The sequence below is a fragment of the Crocuta crocuta genome, unplaced genomic scaffold, assembly GCF_008692635.1.
Source record: "Crocuta crocuta isolate KB4526 unplaced genomic scaffold, BGI_CrCroc_1.0 scaffold149, whole genome shotgun sequence".
Taxonomy (NCBI): domain Eukaryota; kingdom Metazoa; phylum Chordata; class Mammalia; order Carnivora; family Hyaenidae; genus Crocuta; species Crocuta crocuta.
This window is the reverse complement of record NW_027551561.1, coordinates 1,247,030-1,271,921: the sequence shown is the minus strand read 5'-3', so window position 1 is coordinate 1,271,921 and position 24,892 is coordinate 1,247,030. Positions and strand designations below refer to the sequence as shown.

The following is a 24,892-nucleotide window of genomic DNA, read 5'->3' as shown; positions in this document are numbered from 1 at the left end:
CAGTCGACTGAGTGTCTGACTCTTTATTTCAGCTCAGGTCATGATCCCCAGGTGGTGGGACTGAGCTTGGTGCTGGGCTCCTCGTGGAGAGTGGAGCCGCCTTGGGATTCTCTCTCTCTCTCTCTCTCTCTCTCTCTGCCCTGCTCATCTCTCTCTCTAATAAAAAAATTAAAAATCTAAGGGTCCTTCCAAGTAAAATCTTAAGGGTTTATGAAGCATACTATGACTTAGTACAATAGTACTCACTTAAATATTTGTAGAGCAAATTATAGAGACATGAAACAATCAAGAGTTATTGAAGACACAGAATAACCAAGCAACAGAAAACATTTCCATTATCTTCTAGTCTGATACCTAACAAATTCTTCTGCTCTATGATATTAAGCATACAGTAACCCTAATGAACACGTATTCAGGAATATACAATCAGTGGTTAAAAATGACACAATTTACTTTTATTTTTAAATAATGTTTATTTATTTTTGAGAGAGAGAGAGAGAATGAGCAGGTGAGGGGCAGAGAGAAAGGGAGACATAGAATCTGAAGCAGGCTCCAGGCTCCAAGCTGTCAGCACAGAGCCCAACGTGGGCCTCCAACTCACTAAGCGTGAGTTCATGACCTGAAGTGAAGTCAGATGCTTACCCAACTGAGCCACCCAAGCGCCCCATGATTTACTTAAAAAAAAAAAACTGTTCAGAGAAGAACCTGGGTGGTTCAGTTGGGTTAACCGTCCAAATCTTGATTTCAGCTCACGTCATGACCCAGAGTTGTAGAACCAAGTCCCAAGTCAGGCTCTCTGCTGACAGCTCAGGGCCTGGAGACTGCTTCAGATTCTGTCTCCCTCTCTCTCTCTGGCCCTCCGTGACTTGCACTGCCTCTCTCTCTCAAAAATAAACATTAAAAAAAATTTTTTAAATCATTAATGGATGCTAAAAACAGTACAAAGCTCAATGAAAACAGAATATTTACATGGACTCAAAGTACTTTCCCACAAATTATCAATTACAAAAGAGAAAACAGTAACTCTATAAGGAAGAAATCTGATGGATACCACCTTAAAAAGTGATCACCTTAAAAAAAGATCACTTAAAAACTGATCAAAGTTAACACCACTAATCATGGATGGGACAAATTGACATTATATGCTTCAATGATGCATGAAGGACAAAACAGGGCAAAGAAAACAAGACTTAAAAAAGCATGCAAAAATGAAATGGAATTGAGGAATGAGATTGTGGTGATGATGACAATATTGTCCACAAGTGGAAACTAAAAACCACTGATTTATATAATGCAAAGGGGGAAATTTACAGTAGCTAACCCTATAACAGAATAAATAACTGAAGTGAAGAATTTAAAAAATTAGAAAAGAATAATAAATATGGGAGAGGCAGATAACAGAGACCCCCTCATACACTTAATTGGTGCTCCTGAATTATTCAAGATAATCCCCTAGGCCCACAAGAACATTCACTGAGCCCTTAGAAAAACCAATTCAGAATTAGCAATACCAACACATAGACCAAAAAAGTTACTAGACTTTAAGAATTAGTAGAAAAATATCCTTTCCATATCCTGACAAAAAAGTTAAACCACCTACTGGGGGAAGAAAGGCAACAGGGTAAAAAGAAAAACTGGCTTCAGGGAGCACCTGGCTGGTACAGTTGGTAGAACATGTGACTCTTGATCTCAGGGTTCTTAAATTCAAGCCCACACTGGATGTAGAGATTACTTAAAAATAAAATCTTTAGGGGCACCTGGGTGGCTCAGTCAGTTAAGTGTCCAACTCTTGGTTTCACCTGAGGTTATGATCTTGAAGTTCCTAAGATTAAGCCCCAAGTCGGGCTCTGCACTGACAGCATGGAACCTGCTCGGGATTCTCTCTCTTCTCCATACATTCTCTCTCAAAATAAATAAACATTTAAAAATAAATAAATAAAATTTTTTAAGGGACACTTGGGTGGCTCAGGTGGTTAAGTGTCTGACTTTTTTTTTTTTTAACATTTATTTCTTTTTGAAACAGAGAGAGACAGAGCATGAGCTGGGGAGGGGCAGAGAGAGAGGAAGATACAGATTCTGAAACAGGCTCCAGGCTCTGAGCTGTTAGCACAGAGCCTGATGCGGGGATCAAACCCCACAGACTGTGAGATCATGACCTGAGCTGAAGTCGGATGCTTACCTGAGCCACTCAGGTGCTCTCGAAGTGTCTGACTTGATTTGGGCTCAGGTCATGATTTCACAGTTGTGAGATCAATCCCCCACATCAAGCTCCGTGTTAGGCATGGAGCCTGCTTAGGATTCTCTCTCTCCCTCTCTCTCCGTCTCTCTCTCTCTCTCTCTCTCTCTAAAATAAATAAATAGGGGCACCTGGGTGGCTCAGTTGGTTAAGCATCCAACTTCAGCTCAGGTCATGATCTTGCAGTTCATGAGTCTGAGCCCTACACTGGTCTCTCTGCTGTCAGTTCAGAGCCTGCTTTAGATCCTTTATCTCCCTCTCTCTCTTCCTCTCCCTTGCTTGCATGCTCTCTCTCTCTCAATAAATATTTTAAAAATACAATAAAACCTCTTTTTTTTTAAGTTTATTTACTTTGAAGGGGGGGGGCAAGAGCACAGCAGGACCAGAGAGAGTGGGAGAGAGAATCGTAAGAAGGCTCTGCACTGTCACCACAGAGCCCAATGAGAGCTCAAAGTCACACTGCAGGATCATGACCTAAGCCAAAACCAAGAGTCAGATGCTTAACTGACTGAATCACCCACATGCCCCCAAAACAAAATCTTTAAGGAAAAAAAAAAAAGATTGGCTTCAGACTTCATACAACAGCACTGTTTAAAGCAGAAAACCAAAGGACACAGATTACAAAGCCCTTAAAGGAAAAGAATGTTACTCAACAATTTTATACTCCACAGAATTGTATTTCAAATATAATGACAACAGATAAACAGTTTTGAGCATATAAGAACTCAAGGAACATAGTTCCATGATATAAATAAATAAAATCCCTAATGGAAAAAATTTCAACGAACCAAGAGACAAACTATAGCAATAGACTAGCAGTGAGCAGTGAAGCTATTTTAACTAGAGAACTAAGAACTGAAACACCTGTGAAATGTGGCTACACAACAGGACATAAATGTTTGTAAACCATAATAGTGTACACACAATTAAAATTAAGGAGAAATGGAAAAGGAATAAGTAATTAAGGACATTATTTCCTCAACATGGGTCAAAAAATTTCATCCAAAGCTGATAACCTAAGTAGTAGAGATATAAATATACATTTAAGAATATAAACACTAGAATAATTAAGAGAAATAATCAAATAAAATCAAGTGGTAAAGAAAAGGGAGATGATGGGGCGCCTGTGTGGCTCAGTCGATTAAGCATCAGACTTTGGCTCAGGTTATGATCTTGTGGAATGTAGGTTCAAGCCCCGCGTCGGGCTGTGTTGACAACTCAGAGCCTGGAACCTGCTTGAGATTCTGTGTCTCCCTCTCTCTCAGCCCCTCCCCTGCTCATGCTGTCTCTGTCTCTCTCTCTGTCTTAAAATTAATAAATATTTAAAAAAAAAAAAAAGGGAGATGAAAACCAGATCACACAGGGTAAAAGAAAAAACAAAAAAAAGGCAATCAAAACAAAGCACAATATAAAATAACTGTAAATGGTTAACTCTATTATAAACCTCTCAGGTTAGATCACAAAGACAAAATCAGTAAGCTATGCTGTAAACAAAGGCTGTGCTAAAACACAGTGATCCAGGGGCATGTGAGTGGCTCACCCAGTAAGTGTCTGACTTCGGCTCAGGCCACAATCACAGTTCATGAGTTCAAGCCCTGTGTCAGGCTCTGTGCTGACAGCTGTCTCCCTCTCTCTCTGCCCCTCCCTGGCTTGCATCCTGCCTCTTTCTCAAAAATAAACAAACATTAAAAACAAAATGAAATGGGGCGCCTGGGTGGCTTAGTTGGTTAAGCATCCGACTTTCGCTTAGGTCATGATCTCGCAGTTCGTGGGTTTGAGCCCCACATCGGGCTCTGTGCTGAAGCAGCCTGGAGCCTGCTTCAGAGTCTGTGTCTCCCTATCTCTCTGACCCTCACCTGCTCACGCTGTCTCTCTCTCTCTCTCTCCTAGAAATAAATTAAAAAAAAAAATTATAAAAAAAAAAAACGAAACAAAACAAAAAAAACCATACTGATCCCAAGATTGAAAATAAAAGTTTAAGCTAAAGTATACATCAACTGTAAGTAAAAGAAAACAGCAGGTATCACACTAGATCACTATCAGTTTTGAAGCAGGATAAAAAGCACTGAATGAGAAGCAGCAGCAACTGTGCAGGAACCATCAGAATGCCAGAGCAAAGTAGGGTGGAAAGTTAATTTCTACACCCCCCCCACCACTGCCTTTTTAAAGTAAACTCTACCCCAACTTGAAGCTCGAAATGACAACCCCAAGATCAAAAGTCTGCATGCTTTGCTGACTGAGCCAGTCAGGCGTCACAGGAGGATAATAATTTCAAAAGTAATTACCCCTTCATATTTAGGTGGGAATTGGTGAGCTTTTAAAGACCAGTTTCTACAAAACAGTGGAAGTAGAAGTGTATTGTATAAACATATGCGAGCAATCTGAAGTCTCATTAAAATATATTACGCCTATTTAAAGGAGAATTAAGTATTAAATCTATTCCTAGACATCTAAATAGATATATATTAGTTTTGTCATTTGTGGGGGCTGATAAGAGAATCAAGCAACGAGGAACACATTTCGGCTTCACTCAATCACAGAGTAATTGCCTCAAGCAATTTTCACATTTAAAAAAAATGGGGGCTAGGGGCGCCTGGGTGGCTTAGACGGTTAAGCGTCCGACTTTCGCTTAGGTCATGATCTCGTGGTTCGTGGGTTCGAGCCCCGCGTCAGGCTCTGTGCTGACTGCCAGCTCAGAGCCTGGAGCCTGTTTCAGAGTCTGTGACTCCCTCTCTCTCTGACCCTCCCCTGCTCACGCTCTCTCTCTCTCTCTCTCTCTCCTAGAAATAAATAAAAAAAAAAAAAACATAAAAAAAAAAATGGGGGCTCAGGGCTGGCTCAGACAGTAGACCATGCAACTCTTGATCTCGGGGTCATGGGTTCAAGCCTTAAACTGGGTGCAGAGATATAGAGATTACTTTAAAAAAAATTAATTAATTAATAAAGAACTTTCATTACCTTTGTATTTCTTCAAATAAAAGCAGTACAATCTCAGGTTCAATATGATAAATGATGTAGCATTAAAAAAGGGGGTATTAAACCTATAAAAACTTTACTTTTATTTCTAATAACAATACTGCATTTTATTCCTGTAAAATACATCATGTGTGTGAAAAGATGGGCCAACTCCATTTCCTTCAGTAACAGAGCAATGAGAATCAAATTTTTACATGAATGGGGCGCCTGCGTGGCTCTTAAGCATACAACTTTGGCTCAGGTCCAAATCTCATGGTTCGTGGGATCTGTGCTGGCAGCTCACAGCCTGGAGCCTGCTTCAGATTCTGCATGTCCCTCCCTTTCTTCCCCTCCCCTACTTGAACTTTCTTTCTCTCTCTCTCAAAAATAAACAAACCTCAATAAACTTAAAAAAATTTTTTTTTACACATGGAAAGACGTTCACATCTGAGTACCACACTAAGACATTCAAATGAATTCGCATTCTTTCTAACAGTAGCCCAGTCTGGTAAGCTTCACTGCTAAACACACAAAGGAATTCTATCCCAATATAATGTCTATGTTCAAAGCCTTAAAATCTGAAATGTAAAATTTCACAATTTGTCCATCAAAGAAGCTTAATAGCCTAGATACCTTAGACCTGGAACAAGGCGCAACTGGGTGGCTTAGTCAGTTAAGTCTGACTTTGGCTCAGGTCATGATCTCATGGTTTGTGAGTTCGAGTCCTGCATCGGGCTCTGTGCTGACAGCTCAGAGCATGGAGCCTGCTTCGGATTCTGTGTGTGTCTCTCTCTCCGTCCCCTGCCCTCGCCTTCTCTCTCTCGGAAGTAAATAAACATTAATAAAATATTTTTTAAATAAACTTGGAACAGTATTACCTTGAACAGTATTAACAGAAGTGAAGTACATCCTAACATAATTACTATCCTACAACTTCTAAGTGTTACTTTGCATCAGCACTTTGAATACAATTCTGAAAATCAGGGATTGCAAACTCAAACATTTACAAGATGCTATTCAAAATGCCAGTCCCTAACAAGACACGGAGCTTGTGCTTGCCTGTAAATCAGTACACCGAAGTCATTCAACCAAAGAAATGTCACCTGAACAGACATGTAGCACAAGGTGCTTATCTCTGTAGACAACAAATATAGTTGTGGCTGAGCAGCTTGTTCAATAACCACACCTTTAGCAGCATTACAGCTAATGACACAAATGGCCATTTCAATGGGTATGATAACCACACAGTTCCAGGTAATTCATGTCCAGTGAGTTTGCCAGCCCAGTTTTGCCAGATCTCTAAAATTTTCAAAGGAAACCAAGAACCCATAATCTCACATGAAGCTCCGCTGATTCTTAAAATCTATGTGGGCATGGGGCGCCTGGGTGGCTTAGTCGGTTAAGCGTCCGACTTTCGCTTAGGTCATGATCTCGCGGTTCGTGGGTTCGAGCCCCGCGTTGGGCTCTGTGCTGACTGCCAGCTTAGAGCCTGGAGCCTATTTCAGAGTCTGTGTCTCCCTCTCTCTCTGGCCCTCCCCTGCTCACGCTGTCTCTCTCTCTCTCTCTCCTAGAAATAAAAATATTTAAAAAAATAAAATAAAATAAAATCTATGTGGGCAATAAACAACTGCAAGGCTTACACAACTCACAGGCTGGCAGGTGTACCCCATACTGTAAACACTGGAATTATTTTTAAAAAGCTGGGATACTCGGTTACCTTATACTTTTAATGTTTTTTGGTTTTGGGGGTTTTTTTGAGAAAGAGAGAGAGAGAGAGAGAGAAAGCGCGCAAGTGGGAGAGGGACAAAGAATTGGATGCAGGATCCATGCTGACAGCAGCAAGCTTGACATGGGGCCCTAACCCACAAACTGCACAATCACGACATGAGTTGAAGTCAGATGCTTAACTGACTGAACCACCTAGGCACCCCCACCCTATACTTTTAAAGATGAAGTATAAAAATGTTTCACTTTCCAGGTATGAGATCAAGTGCCACATCGGGCTCTGCGCTGATGGTGCAGTGCGGAGACTGCTTGGGATTCTGTCTCTGCTCTTCCTGTGCTCTCTCTCTCAATATAAATAAATAAACATTAAAAAAAAAAAGTGTCACTCTCAGGGTGCCTGGCTGGCTCAGTCAGTGAGATGTGGGACTCAATCTCAGGGTTGTGAATTTGACCCACACGTTGGGTTTAAAGACTACTTAAAATCTTCAAAAAAATTTTTCACTTTCTTTGAGCACTACCTTGCTCAGCTAAATCATATTGGAATAGGTTAGAATTTTTAAGAAGTTGTGACAGTAGGCATTCATTCCTTTATTCATTCAACAGATATTTATCATGTATTGAGGATGTGCTAGTCGTTGTGCAAAATGCTAGAGACATGCAAATACAAACATGATCTCTCCCTTCATGAAGGTGACACTGTGGTAGAGGATAGGTATTCATCCAAGAATCACTCAAACACATGTAAAATTTCCACTGTGATGAATGCTGTAAAAGATAGGTACAAGGGGCTGAGGAACCTGTGTAATTAGTGGAACTATCTTAGAAACGTCAGAAAAGGCTTTCCTGAAGAGGAAACTAAGCTAAGTTCTGAGAGTACAGTAAAAATAAACAAAGAAAAGAATGGAGGGAAGGGAACTTTACACTCTAGTGCCATAGGTACAGAGAATAACTAGTACAAAGACTCAGAGGCAGGAGAGAACTTACAGGGCATTCCAGTACTGAGGCAGCCATGGGGTCTAGAATGGGGAAGGCAAGGTAGGCATGTATAGTTTCAGGTGAGGCTAAAAAGGAAGACAGGAGCCAGATTATGCAGGGCCTTATAATTAGGGCAACAATATCATTTTATCACCTAATCTGGGACTCTATTGAAAGCGAGAGTAAAACCTATTCATCACACCATGAAAATTACAAACTATGCTAAGGACTTACGTCTGGTATGAAATATAGACAGACCAGAGTGGAAATAGAGACGCCAGAGTGGAAATAGAGACACCACGAAAGTGACTGCTGTATCTGAGTTAAGAGGCGGGATAAAGGTGGCAGTGGCAAAGCTAGAGGAAAGTGAAAAGAATGAAGAGATTTTCAGAAGGAAAAATTTACAACATCTGGTGACTGACTAGTAGTCACAGATGTCCCCTGGGATTCTGGTTCAACAGGACATCCTCTAAAACTGGGAACGCTGACGGAGAACCATTTTGAAGGAGAAATACCATAAATGTGAGCTGAATCTGAGACATCCAAGCAGAGATAGTGGGTAAGCAGTGATCTCCAGTTATAGAGCCCAGAAAATTGGTCCGGGGAAACAAAAGAGTAAGTGAAAGGCATAGAAAAGGTGAGAGATGAGTGATGAGAATTCTTAAGGGGAAAATACAAAATCAGAAGCAAAGAGAGCTCTGCATTAAATCCTGAAGACTCCTTTAACGGCTGTAGATATAATCATCACAAAGGAAGCTATGCAAGGATACAGAAAGAGTGGAATAAAGTGCAGAGCCAAGGGAAGAAGGTGTCCCTGAGGACAGCGTGGGCGGAGTAACCTACTTCTCAGAAGTCAACTGAAAACCAAAATTGCATTTAGTGACAACAGATCATTGGAGACCTTTTCAAGGGCTGCTTTGGTAGTGGTGGAATTAGAAACCATCATGGAAGGAGTGAAGATTAAGCAGAGTGTGGAAAAAATGAAGACCATAAAATGAGACAATTTGTTAGGAAGGGGAGTTGTACAAAGAAGTGAGCTGCGCAGGGGAGAAGTAAGATGGGGCAGTGGAAGTCATAGGGTTGCTGGAAAGATTTTATTAATTTTTTTAATTAAAGACTTGGACATGTTTAAAAGTCAATGGAAAGTCACAAAGACCACATATTAGGATTCCATGTATATGAAATGTCCAAAGCATATAAATATGTAGAGAAAGAAAGGAGGTTAGTGGTTGCCAAGGGCTGAAGAGAGAGGAGTTGGGAGTGCTGCTGAATAGGTTTATTTTGGGGGTTGACAAAAATGTTCTGGAATTAGTGGTGAGGTTTGCACAACCCTGTGAACATACTATGAACAACAGAACCATACATTTTAAAACGATGATTTTATAGTATGTGAATGATCTCTCAAATTTCTAAAAAGTCAAAGAGAAGAAGCTAGGTGACAGAGACAGATTAAGTCATTAGGAAAAGGAAAACCAGACTAAGGTTTCTGAGAGGAGAGGAGGGTATGGGATCCAAAGGACAGACCTGATTAGAATACAGTAATCATAATAGTAATAGAATCATGAATACCAATATTTGTTGAACAAAACCAAAAGCAGACCCATGATCTTTTGTTGTATTTTCCACCAATTCATAGTGATCCACAACTGATTTTTAAAAAAATTTTTTTAATATCTCATGGGTCAAATAAGCAATTAGATAGTAACATCATAAAAAAGCAAAGATCCTGAAACAGTAGAAACGACTATTATTGAACTTAGGCTAACCAAATAACCCAAATCCTACTTGCAAAATGTTAAGAAACTACCCTGATCAAATTCAGTTTTTTTTTTTTTTAAATATTTTATTTATTTCNGAAAGTCGGACGCTTAACCGACTAAGCCACCCAGGCGCCCCAGATTCAGCTTTTTTAAAATTACTATTAAAGAGAGAGAGCATGAGTGGGGGAAGGGGAGAGAGCCTGATGTGGGGCTCAAACTCACAAAAAAAGATCATGACCTGAGCTGAAGTCAGACACTCATGCTCAAACCACTGAGTCACTCAGGCACCCCGCATATTGCTCTCTCTTTTTTTTTTAAAATTTATTCCTGAGAGAAAGAGACAGCGTGAGCAGGGGAGGGTCAGAGAGAGAAGGAGATACAGAACCTGAAGCAGGCTCTAGGCTCTGAGCTAGCTGCCAGCACAGAGCCCGACGCAGGGCTCGAACCCACGAACCGTGAGATCATGACCCGAGCTGAAGTCTGACACTTAACCGACAGAGCCACCCAGGCATCCCATATTGATCTCTTAAATGCAGATCCCTGTGATAGCCAAGGAGATGACAGGAAAGAAAAACCGAGTCATCCAAACACCTCTCTGGCCTTCCAAGTACTGTTAAAAGTACTGCAATTTTCTAAGCAAACCCCAGTGACTTACCCTAAATTCACTTAAAGAAAAAAAAAAAGCCTTTAAAAAATTCAGTAGTAAGGGGCTCCTGGGTGGCTCAGTCAGTTAAGTATCCAATATTTTCATCCAGCTCTTCATATCAGCTCAGATCATGATCTCATAATTCATGAGATGGAGCCCTGCATTGGGCTCTGTGCTGAGAGTGCAGGAGCCTGCTTGGGATTCTCTCCCTCTCTCTGACTCTCCTCCCCTCCCCTATCCTCCTCCCCCCGCCTTTCTCTCTCAAAATAAACAATTTTTTTAAAAAATTCAGTAGTAGGAGACTCTAAGTTTAACTTTTATATTACAGAAAACTTAGGAACAATCTAAAAGTAATCATTAGGGAGTTGGATAAATAAACTATAATACAGCCACACAAGAGAATACTCTAGGTATTAAAAGGAATAAGAATGGGCTGGTCCACATATGCTTATATGAAAAAAGTTCCTTGATATATTTAAACACATACACAACAATTTTAAATAAAATCATATATATACATTATGATCACATTCTTGTATAAAAAAACAAAAACCAAACAAAAAAGATCCCATGTGTGTATATGCATAGAAAACTCTGGAAGGTTAAGAGCTACTTCTGGGTGTGGGAATGGTGGGTGGGTGAGTAGGGGTAGACTCATATTTTTCTTTGATCTGAATATGTTTTACATAAAATCACCTTCATAGCAGTGTTTTCTAACTATATGCAAAATGCTTATAATGTCAAGTGAGGGTAAGAAAAAAAGTCCTATTATTGTATCTGTATCAAAATTACAATCACAAAAAATGCCATATATGCTAAGAACAAAGACTTAGGAACATAAAGTCCTTTCATCTGGGGGTGTAAGAACTGTGACTTTTACGTTTGCAATATTACCATCATAAATGTAGTTAGGAAGGATACATTTCTATAATTTTTCCATTAAGGGTTCTATAATGTCTATATAATTAAAAAAAAAAAAAAACAGGGGCGCTTGGGTGGCTCAGTCAGTTGAGCGTCTTGACTTCACCTCAGGTCATGACTTCACGGCTTATGGGTTTGAGTCCTATGTTGGGCTCTGTGATGACAGCTCAGAACCTGGAGCCTGCTTTGGATTCTGTGTCTCCCTCTCTCTCTGCCCCTTTGCTGCCTGTGCACACGCTCGCGCACTCGCTCTCTCTCTCTCTCACACAAATAAACATTAAAAAAAATTTTTTTATAAAAAATAAAAAAACAAAATCCCCTTTTCAAAAAAGGAAAATAGGCCCATGGTCTCAGAATGCCTTTCAATGGAAGAGGGACAATTCTGTTGAAAACCAAACTAGGATTATTTCCCACGGTGACAGCAATCACCGAAAGAGACTACTACAGCTGAAGCATTAATTATATAGCTTCGTGAAACAGTCAAAGCAAGGGAAACAGCATTATAATTAATGTTTTCTTAGTACCTTCAAACAGAGTTGTTGTTTATATCAACAATTCTTGTTATTAAAAAATATACATATATTCACCTTGACAGACTAGAGCATATAATTTATTAATAAGAAACGACGTCCTAATCACCAAAATGTACAAGACACCAAGCAGAGGCTAGTCTAATTAAAGAAACTGAAAAAAATGAAGAGCTTATTCTTGCACTTTGTTAGCAAGACAAGCGTTCATTCTCTTACTTCTAAGAAAACACAGACACTAATCTGAGGGTTAGAAATTCTTTTGTAGGACAAAGTCTAGTCATCCAGCTTTACTGGTTAAATATCTAGGTCAGTGTAGCACCCTGGGACATTAAAAAGTCCTGAACACAGGCAAGATCTTTTTTCATTCTCATTTCTGAGATCACAAGAACTAAAATTAGCTCTCACATGGAAATTAGCAATTTATTCAATCAGTCTTTGTTGTTTGTTTAACACATCCAGCTTCACAAAATAGCCTATTGTCAACAAGCCCATGTCCGATTTCCCCAGAATGACTCCTGCTCTGCTACTAGTGAATACAGTATTACCATTATAGATGGAATTTGGGAGGATACAGTCTGTGACCCATGGTTAAAATAACAATCATTCTAACACTGTAGAGAGTGAACCTCATGTAACAACAACAAAGGCTCCCAACCTAATTTTCTGACATTGGTTTCTATTCGTTAGACCTTCACCATGGGTTAAAAATGTACAGTCCTAAAGTTATGACAAAAGCCTTCAATACTCGATCTTTGGTTTAAAAACAAATTAGCTAAGTGTCACCTTCTAACCAAACTCAACTGACAGGGCTCAACTCAGTTGCATATCTCCATGGGGCTGGTTACTATGAAAAAGTACAAACTAAAATCCCATTGCAATGGTCAGACATGATTACACTAAGACAGTGATGGATGCAGGGAAGAAAAACAGAAAGGGAGATGACACTAGCAATCTTAATCACCTTATCAATTACACCATGTAACAACAATAAGGGTACCTATCACTTGTTAAGTGTCTACGTGTCACTTTACATCCATTATCACTAACTTTTATGACAAACACCAAAATATGTCCTTTTATCCATGTGTTCTTTAGATGAGGAAATTCAGTCTCAATAAAGTTAATTACCTAAAACCTCCAGAGCTGCTAAGTGACACCCTCAAGACCAGTCCTTAGGATGACGGACTCAGAAATACTCCTCTCTCCATACCACACACACCCTGCTCAAGAGTTGAGCAAATATGGGGTGCCTCACTGGCTCAGTCAGTAGAGCTTGCAACTCAATCATGGGGTCATGAGTTTGAGCTCTTCATGGGGTGTAGAGATTACTTAAATATATAAAGCTTAAAAAATGGGCATTCATGTTTATAGGTTAAAAATTCAAAACACAGGGGCACCTGGGTGGCTCAGTCGGTTAAGTGTCTGACTTCAGCTCAGGTCATGATCTTATGGTTCATGAGTTCAAGCCCCACATTGGGCTCACTGCTGTCAGCACAGAGCCCACTTCAGATCCTCTGTCCCCCCCCTCTCTACCCCTCCCCCATTTGCGCTCTCAAAAATAAATTTTTTTTTAAATTTCAAAACATATAATTAACTCAAATTTATTGATTATATTGTTTAGACTCCATATCAGCAGTACTTAATGTTTTTTTGGGTCAATGACCCTTTCTGAAAGTGAAGTTCTAAATTATAGGTTAAAACTTTGAACCCTATCTTTTTTCTTTTTTAATGTTTTTATTTATTTCTAGGAGAGAGAGAGAGAGAGACAGCGTGAGCAGGGGAGGGTCAGAGAGAGAGGGAGTCACAGACTGAAACACGCTCCAGGCTCTGAGCTGGCAGTCAGCACAGAGCCCGACGCGGGGCTCGAACCCACGAACCGCGAGATCATGACCTAAGCGAAAGTCGGAAGCTTAACCGACTAAGCCACCCAGGCGCCCCTGAACCCTATCTCAATTAAAAAAAACATATACACAAGTTTTTTGGGTTTTTTTCTTTTTTTTTTTTTTAAAGTAAGCTCTACACCCAGCATGGAGCTTCAATTCATGACCCTGAGATCAACATTCTAGAGACTGGGCCAGACAAATGTGCCCCTCACACAAGTATTTTTATCTAATTGTTTTCAGGTCATTTGTGAATCCTCTGAAAGTCCCTAAGGCCATTTCTCTGTTTATTTTTGTCTACTTGGCTAGAAATACAAGGAAAAGTGTCTCCAAAGTATGTTAAACACTTTTTACATTTTTTTTTTTTTTTAAGAGAAAGAGAGAGCACACGGATTGTGAGTAGAGGGAGAGAGGGAGAGATGGGAAGGGGAGGAGGTAGGGAGAGAGGGAAGAGAACGGGGATAGGGAGAGCAGGGTCCAGGCTCAGCATGGAGCCCAAGTTGGAGTTCAAGCCCATTGACGCTAGGATCATGCCTTGAGCTAAAATCGAGTTGGATGCTCAACTGACAGAGACACCCAGGTGCCCCATTGTAAACACTTATTAAAAGATATTTCTGTTACATTTTTCAAAATGCTGAAGTCTTCATTTTTTTGACTTTCATTAAAAAAATTTTTTTTAATGTTTACTTATTTTTGAGAGAGAGAGAAAGAACAAGCAGGGGAGAAGCAGATAGAGAGGGAGACACAATCCAAAGCAGGCCCCACACTGGGCTCACAACTGTCAGCACAGAGCCCAATGAGGAGCTCAAACCCACGAACCATAAGATCATGACCTGAGCTGAAGTTGGACACTTAACCAACTGAGCCACCCAGATAACCCTCATTTTTTTTTTTTTTACCTTTTGATGAAAATCATTGCTTTTATTAATATAAATTAGTACCTTTTTTTTCCAATTTGATGCTTTCTTGTCTTCTATTTTACTTTTTCTAATTTGGGGGAAACTCTCATTTGCCTAAAAAATTTCTGCTCATCCCTTTATTTTTCATTAATCCACAACTTAAGTAGGTNCAAAGGAGGGGGGGTGGAGTGGGGGTGGGAAATGGGTTAAAAAGGTGAAGAGTAGGCAGCTCTTTCTGCCTATGGGTCTGTTCCTGTGATTTAATAAAATCACCTATTTGCACCAAACAACAAAAACAAAAAGAGGTGATGGGTATTAAGGAAGGCATTTGTGCCGAGGACCAGGTGTATGTATGTAAATGATAAATCACTAAATTCTATACCTTAAACTAATACTGCACACTGTTAACTAGCTGGAATTTAAATATAAACTTAGAGGAAAAAATAAGTTTGCTACTTGTAAATGGCAGAGAGTTAGATTTCACAGAGGAATTACTCTCATGCGTTCAATAAATATTTTGAATGTCTATTACTTGCCAGACACCTTTAATCCATTCAGATATGCTGTAATAACAGATCTGTTTGGTTTGCTGAGCTATATTTTAAAAAATATAAACTTAAGCCATCTTAAAATCCTCCTCTGGTTCCTCTGTGTCTGAGCAATCAAGCTAATTTGAATGCTATGAAAGGCTCTTTGTGACCAGTTCTTTTTTCCTTTCATCTTGCTACTTCTCAACCTATCCTAGGTCCACTTCAGCCCCACCTACATGCAATTCTCCAAACTTTCCACACCCTTCACAAAATCTGGTTCTCTGTACTTGGAATTATTTCTCCCTTCTTCTTTTTTTTAAACATTTATTTCTTAGAGAGACAGAGTACAAATGGGGGAGGGTCAGAGAGAGGGAGACACAGAATCCAAAGCAGGCTCCAGGCTCTGAGCTGTCAGCACAGAACTCAAAGTGGAGCTCAAAACTCATGAACTGTAGATCATGACCTGGGCTAAAGTTGGACACTTAACCAACGGAGCCACCCAGGCGCCCCTCTTTCCTCCTTCTATACAATCTTCAGGATTCAGTTCAAAGACCCAGGGCCTTCACTACCACCACCCCATATTACCACTTTGTCCTGCTCTTCCAACTTCCATTTTCAACTGCCTACTAAATAACCCTACCTGAATATCCCACAGACTTCTCAGATTGCATATGACCCAAAGTGAAAATCTCAACCTCCCCCAAAATGAGCTCATTCCCTCTTGATCCCTAACTCAATAAACCAGGTACTACCACCTACCCTCTTGCTAAAATTAGAATCCCAAGCACCATACCTGGCTCACACTCCTTAATTTATACCATGTTCTGCCAATTCTATCCATGAATTTCTCTCAAATTCATCAGTGATTTCTATCCCTTCTGCCTCTACCTAGTTAGGCACCAATGTCTAATCTGGATTCCTGAAACCATTTCCTATTTACTTCCCTATACCTCCAATCCTAATTTCCCCTGCAACCCGTCCTCTGCAAGTCTCCTAGGATTCTGTCTAAACACAATTCTGAACATGTTATTCCTCTGCTTTTAAACTTTAGTGGATAAGGGTGGGGGTGGGTAACTCTGAAGATACAAGAACCCTCTACATGTCCTTGAAATAAACCCCAAACTCCTAAGTGGGCCTTCTAAAGTACTACAAGCATAATCCTCTCCAGACTCATCTGTCCACTACGTCTAGGGCACACTCCGCTTTTCCAGCTCCCCTACTACTCGGTGCTCTGCACGTACTGTTCCCTCTGCCTGTAATACTCTTCTATCTGGCTCACTCCTAGTCATTCTTCAGCACAACCATGACATCACTTCTGTTTTAAATCATTCTCTAAATCCCAAAATCACAGTTGGGTCTCCCTTCCATGTGATTCCACCATACATCCCACAGATTCTGCCACACCAAAAGCCTATTTATTTGTCCACTTTCCGTACTAGTGTATAAACTCCAAATGCAAAGTCACTGTTTTTCTTGCTTATCATGGCTTTCCAAGAATTTAGTACAAAGTGGTTAATCAATAGACATTTTGTTAGGTAATTAAGTACAGTGATAGGAACAGATGAAATCAGAAGAAAAAATAAAAACTATACATGTCCTAAAGCTACAGGGACAATTAAAACATTCACATATATAACTATGAAATAAAGATTTAAGCACAATAGTAGAGAGGATCTAAACAAAGAGAAATACTAACTTGATCTCTCTAGGCCATCTCCAGAGTAAAATGCCATAACTGTTCAGAGCATGCAAAGAAAATACTGCAACACTTATTTAAATATATTTTTAATTTTTATTTTGCATTATGTTGTCTAATGTGCTTAATATAGTAACATATTGAGTTGTACAAGCATTCTTGTATGGGGTGGTCCTCAACTTTTAACTGAGTAGACAAAAAAAAGCTTGGAAACCATAGTTCTAGGGTATTTGATCTTTACCTCTGTGTATTGTGGAAGGAGGCCCAGATGGCTTTCAGAATTGGATGGAAACTAAGAATTATCTCCCAGAAAAATGAGCACAAATATACATATTTTAAAACTTTTACAGGGTTTCTAGGGTATCTTGGCCCTCAGGTTAAGTCTTGCCCTAGGGCTTCCAACTCTAAAGCCAGGAGGAGACTGCTAGTAGGAAGAGGTCATTAAAATGTCTGGGGCCCTTTGATTCTATTATTCCTTACCTTCTCTCTTCTCCACAATCCTGCTCCTCCTCCCCCCCACAGCTCAATCACCACACCTGTCTCTAGGAAGGCTTGGAATTTCTAGTCTATAACTCCCATAGAGTGTAGGAATGCAGTGAAATATTTCCTTCTCAAAGGTATAACATACACATCAGTTATTCCCAAGCCATAATCATAATTTTGCTATTTCCCAAAGCACTCACATTATTATTTTCTTAATTTTTAAAAATCAACTTTTAAACCAAATTTAATTTTAAATGTAAAGACATCCTAAGCATCTGTGAATTCAGTTTTGATGCCTGATTATTTTCCTACATACATCAAAATAAACATACTTAAAATAAGGACTCTAGACCCTCATCAGCACCAAGTTTTAGAGCATAATCCCAAGGTTTCTGCATTTACTCTGAAATCTCTGTTGAAGAGGCAATAATTCAGGCATCAAGTTTTCTTAAAGTAACAAAGAAACTTCAAAAGTATTTGGTCCAATCCTCTCATTTTGTAGACTAAAAAGATGAAACCCAGACAGGTTAAGTGATTTGTCCAAGAGCAGATGAGAAATTTAAGAAAAAGTCTAGGATCAGCATTCAGGTATACTATCAGTCCAGTATGTGTTCCACTATACTGTCTATACTGTGTCCATTCAGATTGCACTAGAATAACAATTAACACAGTATCAAGAATTTTTCATCTGTTACCTACCTCACTCTTCCATTCAGATTTATCTGAACATGCTGCTTAAAATCTGGATATTTGGATGCCAAATAAGCAAAGTCAGGAGGTTTGTCCTTGTATCTATTCCTTGCATGCATTGATTTACTCAGAGCCATCTTTAAAAAGAAAAAAAAAGGAAAAAGGTCAGCATATTTAATTAAAAAAAAAACATTTAACGGGAAAAAGCTGTGGTTGCCGAGTCAACAGTTATAGCCAACATATTTTTGCTAATCAACTGAGAAAGTAGAAATTATATTTTTTAAATGTATACAACAAATAAACACACGAAAAGATGCTTAACATCACCATGAATCATTAGGGAAATGCAAATCAAAACCACAATATCACTTCATACCTACTAGGATGACTACTAGGATGACTAGGATGGAGTCAAAAAAAGCAATAAAATTCTGATACACCCTACAACATGGATGAACCTTAAAAACATTATGTAAGGGAAACAAGCCACGTACAAAAGACAAATATAGTATTTTCCCATTTATAGGAGGTAGCAAGAATAGGCAAATTCATATAAAGAGTAGAATAGAGGTTACTAGGGTTTGGGAGGGAGTGTTGAGTTATTATTTAATGGGTACATGGTTTCTGTTTAGGATGAGGAAAAACTTCTAGAAATGGACGGTGGTGATGGTTACACAACACTGTGAATGCACTTAATGCCACTGAATAGTACACTTAAAAATGGTTAAAATGGTAACTTTTATGTTACGTATATTTTATCACAGTTTGAAAAATGTACACAACATATGGTGTTTTTTTTAAACCATGGGAAGAAAACCAAAAACTATTCTTTTGAAAGCATCAAAGGGGCAGAAGGCAGTATAATCTCCAGCCATGAAGTAATAGAGGTTAGTTTTTACAGTGTTCTTGTATGGACTGAATATTTGGTAGTACACCATAAAGTCACTAACATTTCTTTTTTGTTTTTTAATATTTTTTATTTATTTCTAGGAGAGAGAGAGAGACAGTGTGAGCAGGGGAGGGTCAGAGAGAGAGGGGGATACAGACTCTGAAATTGGCTCCAGGCTCTGAGCTGGCAGTCAGCACAGAGCCCGACGCGGGGCTCGAACCCATGAACCGCAAGATCATGACCTAAGCAAAAGTCGGACGCTTCACAACCAACTAAGCCACCCAGGCGCCCCGTCACTAACATTTCAAAATACACTTACTATTTTATAAATTTCAATCTTGTCATTCCTACGTAGCTACAACCATGCATTAATCTGGAAGAAAAAAATTGTTTTCATTTGGTTTTAGCTACCTAGGAATCACAAGACTGAAACTTATGGTGTACTACCCGGCACCTCAGCTGTATGCTGAAGTAGGCCCAGCACAGCGCGCGGCCTTACCTAGTTTTTCACCATCAGTTTATGTCATACCTATCCTTGCTCTTCTTTCTGTCCCTCCACTCTGGCAACAGGGTCTTTACACAGTTTATTCCCTTTGTAATATTCTTTCCTCTTCCTCTTCACCTAGTGAATTCCTACCTATCCTTTTTTTAATGTTTTTATTTTTTTTTGAGTGAGCACAGCTAATGTGCAGCCAGCAAGTGGGGGTGGGGCAGAGAGCATGAGAATCCTAAGCAGGCTCCACACTCTCAGTGCAGAGCCTGATGTGAGGCTGGAATTCTCTAACCCAATCATGGGATCATGACCCCGGCTGAAATCAAAAGCCAGATGCTTAATAGACTGAGCCAGCCAGGCACCCCTCCTACTCATTCTTACTCTCAGTTCAAATATCTCTTCAGGAAAGTGTTTTCTTCCCTAATCTCCCTAGTTAAATCATATTCCCTATTATAAAGTCTCCTAGCAACAAGCACCTTTCCTTTGTAGGCTTGTTAGAGATGTAACTTTACATAGCAATGGATCTGCTAATACTCTATTTCAAGTTTTTGACAACTTTCCACATTGAAAAAAAATTTTTTTAAGTTTTTAACTTAAGTATAAATAGCATAGTGTTTTATATTCCTTTCAGGTGTATGATATATTGGTTCTACAATTCTTATTCCTCAGTGCTCATCAAAGTAAGTGTACTCTTAATCCCCTTTATTTCATCACCCCCCCCAAAGCCTCCCCTCTGGGCATCACCAGTTTATTGTTTGCATTTAAGAGTCTGTTTTTTGGAAGACACCTGGGTGGTTCAGTCTGCTAAGCATCCAACTCTTGATTTCAGCTCAGGTCATCATCGCATGGGGTCATGGGATGGAGCCCCAAGTCACACTCCGTGCTGAGCTAAACACGGAGCCTGCTTAGGATTCTCTCTCTCTCTCCCTCTTTCTGCCCCTCCCTTGCAGATGTGCATCCTCTCTCTCTCAAAATAAACATTTAAAAGAAAAGAATCTGTTTTTTTTGGGTTTTTTTTGCTCATCTCCTTTTTTCATTTCTCTAAATTCCACATGAATGAAATCACATGGTATTTGTCTCTCTTTGACTTATTTCACTCTGAAGCAGGCTCCAGGCTCTGAGCTGTCCACGTAGAGCCTGATACGGGACTGGAACTTGTGAACCACGATGAGACCATAACCTGAGCCCAAGTCAGATGCTTACTGAATGAGCCACCCAGGCGCCCCAAGATTTCATTATTTTTAATGGCTAAGTAATATTTCATCATGTACACAGACACCTTTTATTTTTTTGTAGTTATGTTTTTATTTTTATTTTTTTAATAGCTTATTGTCAAGTTGGTTTCCATATAACACCCAGTAGTTATCCCCACAAGTGCCCTCCTCCATGCCCATCACCCCCTCATCCCCTCCCCCACCCCCATCAGTTCTCCGTTTGTTCTCAGCATTCAAGAGTCTCTCATGGTTTGCTTCCCTCCCTCTCCNTTGCAGATGTGCATCCTCTCTCTCTCAAAATAAACATTTAAAAGAAAAGAATCTGTTTTTTTTGGGTTTTTTTTGCTCATCTCCTTTTTTCATTTCTCTAAATTCCACATGAATGAAATCACATGGTATTTGTCTCTCTTTGACTTATTTCACTCTGAAGCAGGCTCCAGGCTCTGAGCTGTCCACGTAGAGCCTGATACGGGACTGGAACTTGTGAACCACGATGAGACCATAACCTGAGCCCAAGTCAGATGCTTACTGAATGAGCCACCCAGGCGCCCCAAGATTTCATTATTTTTAATGGCTAAGTAATATTTCATCATGTACACAGACACCTTTTATTTTTTTGTAGTTATGTTTTTANTTTATCCATTTTGAGTTTATTTTTGTGTATAGTGTGAGAAAATGATCTAGTTTCATTCTTCTGCATGTTGCTGTCCAGTTCTCCCAGCACCATCTGTTAAAGAGGCTGTCTTTTTTCCATTGGATACTCTTTCCTCCTTTGTCAAAGATTAGTTGGCTGTACACTTTTGGGTCCAATTCTGAGTTCTCAATTCTATTCCATTAGTCTATGTGTCTGTTTTTGTGCCAATACCATACTGTCTTGATGATTACAGCTTTGTAGTAGAGACTAAAGTCTGGAATGGTGATGCCTCCCGTTTTAGTTTATTCTTTTTTAAAAATTTTAGTGTTTATTTTTGTGAAAGACACGTGCAATCCGGGGAGGGGTAGAGAAAGAGGGAAACAGATTCCAAAGCAGGATCCAAGCTGTCAGCAAAGAGCCCAACAGAGGGGTTCAAACCCATGAACCGCAAGATCATGACCTGACCCGAAGTCGGACACTTAACCAACAGAGCTACCCAGGCGCTCCAACTTTCAAAGCATTCTAGACTTTTCCCTCAAAGTTCTTTAGTTTACATTTGTCTGTCCTATTCCCCATCCCACCTCCCAGGCTACAATCATTTCCATCTTACTGTTTACTCTATCATACAATAAATATTTGTTGAGTGAATAAATAATTCAGGATTTAGGGGAATTAATAGTCACCTGAAAGTTTTTCAGCATACTAAGCTACCACCTTTTGCCTTTAACATTATCACAGAAACTCACTATATACAAGTTTTAATTTCCTAACATTTATACCCTTACGGACTATCAAGAAAGAGGGGAGCATAAAACTAGGACAAAGAACAAGTCCCCATGAAGAAGTTGACTTCAGTTGACTGAGCACCTGACTGGCTCAGTCAGTACAAAATTTGACTCTTGATCTTGGAGTTGTAAATTCAAGCCTCATGTTGGGTGTAAAAATTACTTAAAAATAAAATTTAAAAAAAAAGGAAAATGTTTTCCTTTCTTGTGATTCTGGCAAGCAACAAAATAAAAGTACTCTAACAGTAATTTCAAGGGACACTGATATGTAAGACTCTGCAACACATTAAGATCCTAACCACTGCATACATGACATATTCTGAACATATATGGAGCAAATTAAATACCAGATATGGCAGATTCTATTCATATCCTACATTAATCAACCTGTATGGTTAGAACACATACATACACAGAAAGATCGGGACGCCTGGGTGGCTCAGTTGGTTAAGTGGCAGACTTTGGCTCCGGTCATGATGTCACACAGTTCGTGAGTTCGAGCTCCACTTTGGGCTCTGTGCTAACAGCTCTAAGCCTGGAGCCTGCTTCAGATTCTTAGTCTTCCTCTCTCTCTATCCCTCCCCTACTTGCACTCGGTCTCTCTCAGAAATAAATAAAATATTAAAAAACATTTAGTTTTATTTTATTTTTGAGAGAGAGTGAGAGAGAGAGACAGTGTGAGCAGGGGAGGGTCAGAGAGAGAGGGAGACACAGAATTTGAAACAGTCTCCATGTTCTCAACTGGCTGTCAGCAGACCCCAACGTGGGGCTCAAACCCACAAACCGTGACCTGATCCAAAGTCGGATGCTTAACCAACTGAGCCACCTGGGAAACATTTTTTAAAAAAGCATACAGAAAGAATAAAGCCACCTTTTTACTAACCAGCTTTCTAATGCAAGCAGTGGGGTCTTAGCTAAATCTACCCTATTCTGAGTATCAACGCTTACCTGGAATAACACTGTCACTCCCTGCTTCTCATTTAATCTACCTTTCTCTTCCTGGCTCATTCTTATCTAAGTCATACTGGCCTCCTTGGTTTTGTTTATTTTTTTTAATGATTTATTTCTGAGAGAGAGAGCGCGAGAGAGAGACTGAGCAGGGGAGGGTCAGAGAGAGAGGGAGATACAGAATCTGAAACAGGCTCCAGGCTCTGAGCTAGCCATCAGCACAGAGCCCGACGCGGGGCTCCAACCCACAAACCGTGAGATCATGACTTGAGCTGAAATCGGATGCTTAACCAACTGAGCCACCCAGGCGCCCCATGGCCTCCTTGTTTTTTAATCAAACCTGGCACACTCCTGCCTCGGGGCTTTTGTACTAGGTCTATACGGAATGCTCTTCCCCCAGAAATACATACATACCAGGTGCCTCACCCTCCTCAGCCTTTGATAAAACCTCGCCTTCTCACTGATGCCTTTCCCATTTTTAAAAAAAAATATATTATTTTTTTTTTAGAGTAAGTTCCATGCCCAACGTGGGGCCCGAACTAACCACCCCTAGATCAAAAAGTAATGCCCTATTGACAGAGCCAGCCAAGGGGCAGGCCCTGATGCCTTTCCGTAGTGCAGTGAGTTAACTCCCTTAATAGTTTCAGTACTCTACATAGAACTTACTCATCTGATATTCCATATACAGCATTTACTTACTTTTTAAAATCTGCCCTGCCAGTAAGCTTCATGAGGGAAAATATTTTGTCTGTCTTGTTCGCTGTGATATCCCCGCGCCTAAATTAGGGCCTGGGAGAATAGACACTCTTAAGTATCTGTTCACTGAACACACGATGAAACTCTTCAAATGTCCCAGAACACTGAAACACAGCACTCTCATTCTTTGTAAACAGTCCTCAACTGGACACTCAAAAAGGATCAGCTCTACTTAGGCCTGGAGCTTTCTCTTGCGAGTTACAGAAAGCCAAAGTAGTACACCCTTGAAACTGAGACTTCGCTTTTCTTTGATCTTTGCCATTTCCATGCTATTTCCTTGGTTTCTCCTGGCACTCTTAATAACATTCTCAAACTGCCATTTATCTTAACACAAAAGAGTCTAAATTCCACGTCGAATTCTAATTTCCGCTTGGAACTTCGAAATTTCTTCTGCATAAATCTCTCCCGGTTCAACCCCAATCTCCGTTTTCTCTCCTTGCCTTGCTTCATAAATCTTTTTCCTCTAGTTCCGCCATTGCCAGTTCTCCATCTCCTCCACTCCTCCCACAGATTCATCCTACCCACTCGGTCTTTTCGCCGCAGTTTCAGATCTCTCTAAACCTCCTCAGCCCCTGGGATCTTTCTTACTTCAATCCTAGCCCCCATTCTGTACGCCAACTCCTCCCATCCACCCCACCACCATTACCCCCCTCCACGTGCGCGCGCGCACCCACCCACTCTAGCCACTCACTCACCCATGTGGTCTATCTCTCTAGACCCAAAGTCAGTACATCACAGGTGCAGAATTCGCACGCGCACGCACACACACACACACACACACACCCACAAAACCACTCACCCAGAGGTTCTGTCTCCCCAGGCCCGAAGTCAGCAACTCACCAGCCCAAAACCCAGGAATAAGGAATTCAGGCCGTGCAGAGGTTAAATGATCTCTCTACACTCCCAAGAGACACTAAACGACTCACCTCTGAAATCAATGTTTCTTCAAGACGACCAGTCTGGAGTAGGCCTTTATAACACTAGAATCTTAAACCACCCGCAGAGCGAAGCTCCTAGAAACGCAGATGTTACGCTCCAAGCGCGCCGCCATGTTGGGCAACCATTCAGCTTCGTGATTGGACGAAGCACTCTCGCGCGACCTGTAGCAGAGTCTGAGGAAGAAAGAAGCGTCGCGAGACCTGGAGTTTGCGGCCCCTGACACGAGGAAGGGGCGTGGTGGCAAACGGAGTCTTTTGCGTAAGCGTACCTGCTTTAGAATCTGCTTGAGAACTTGTTTTTTGTTTGTT

General features: G+C 40.3%; 1 protein-coding gene across 2 annotated transcripts in view; it reads right to left on the bottom strand.

Annotated features, from left to right (window-relative positions):
* METTL16 (methyltransferase 16, RNA N6-adenosine) overlaps positions 1–24,680 on the bottom strand; it is a 72,202-nt gene extending 47,522 nt beyond the window's left edge. For both annotated transcript variants that reach the window (XM_077749593.1, XM_077749594.1), the window contains exons 1-2: positions 24,572–24,680; positions 17,936–18,063 (exon numbers count right to left, since the gene is read on the bottom strand). In XM_077749593.1, the coding sequence (XP_077605719.1) occupies positions 17,936–18,063 (128 nt within the window). In that variant the 5' untranslated portion in view covers positions 24,572–24,680. The remainder of the gene's footprint in view (positions 1–17,935; positions 18,064–24,571) is intronic.
* Positions 24,681–24,892: the final 212 nt, after the last annotated feature.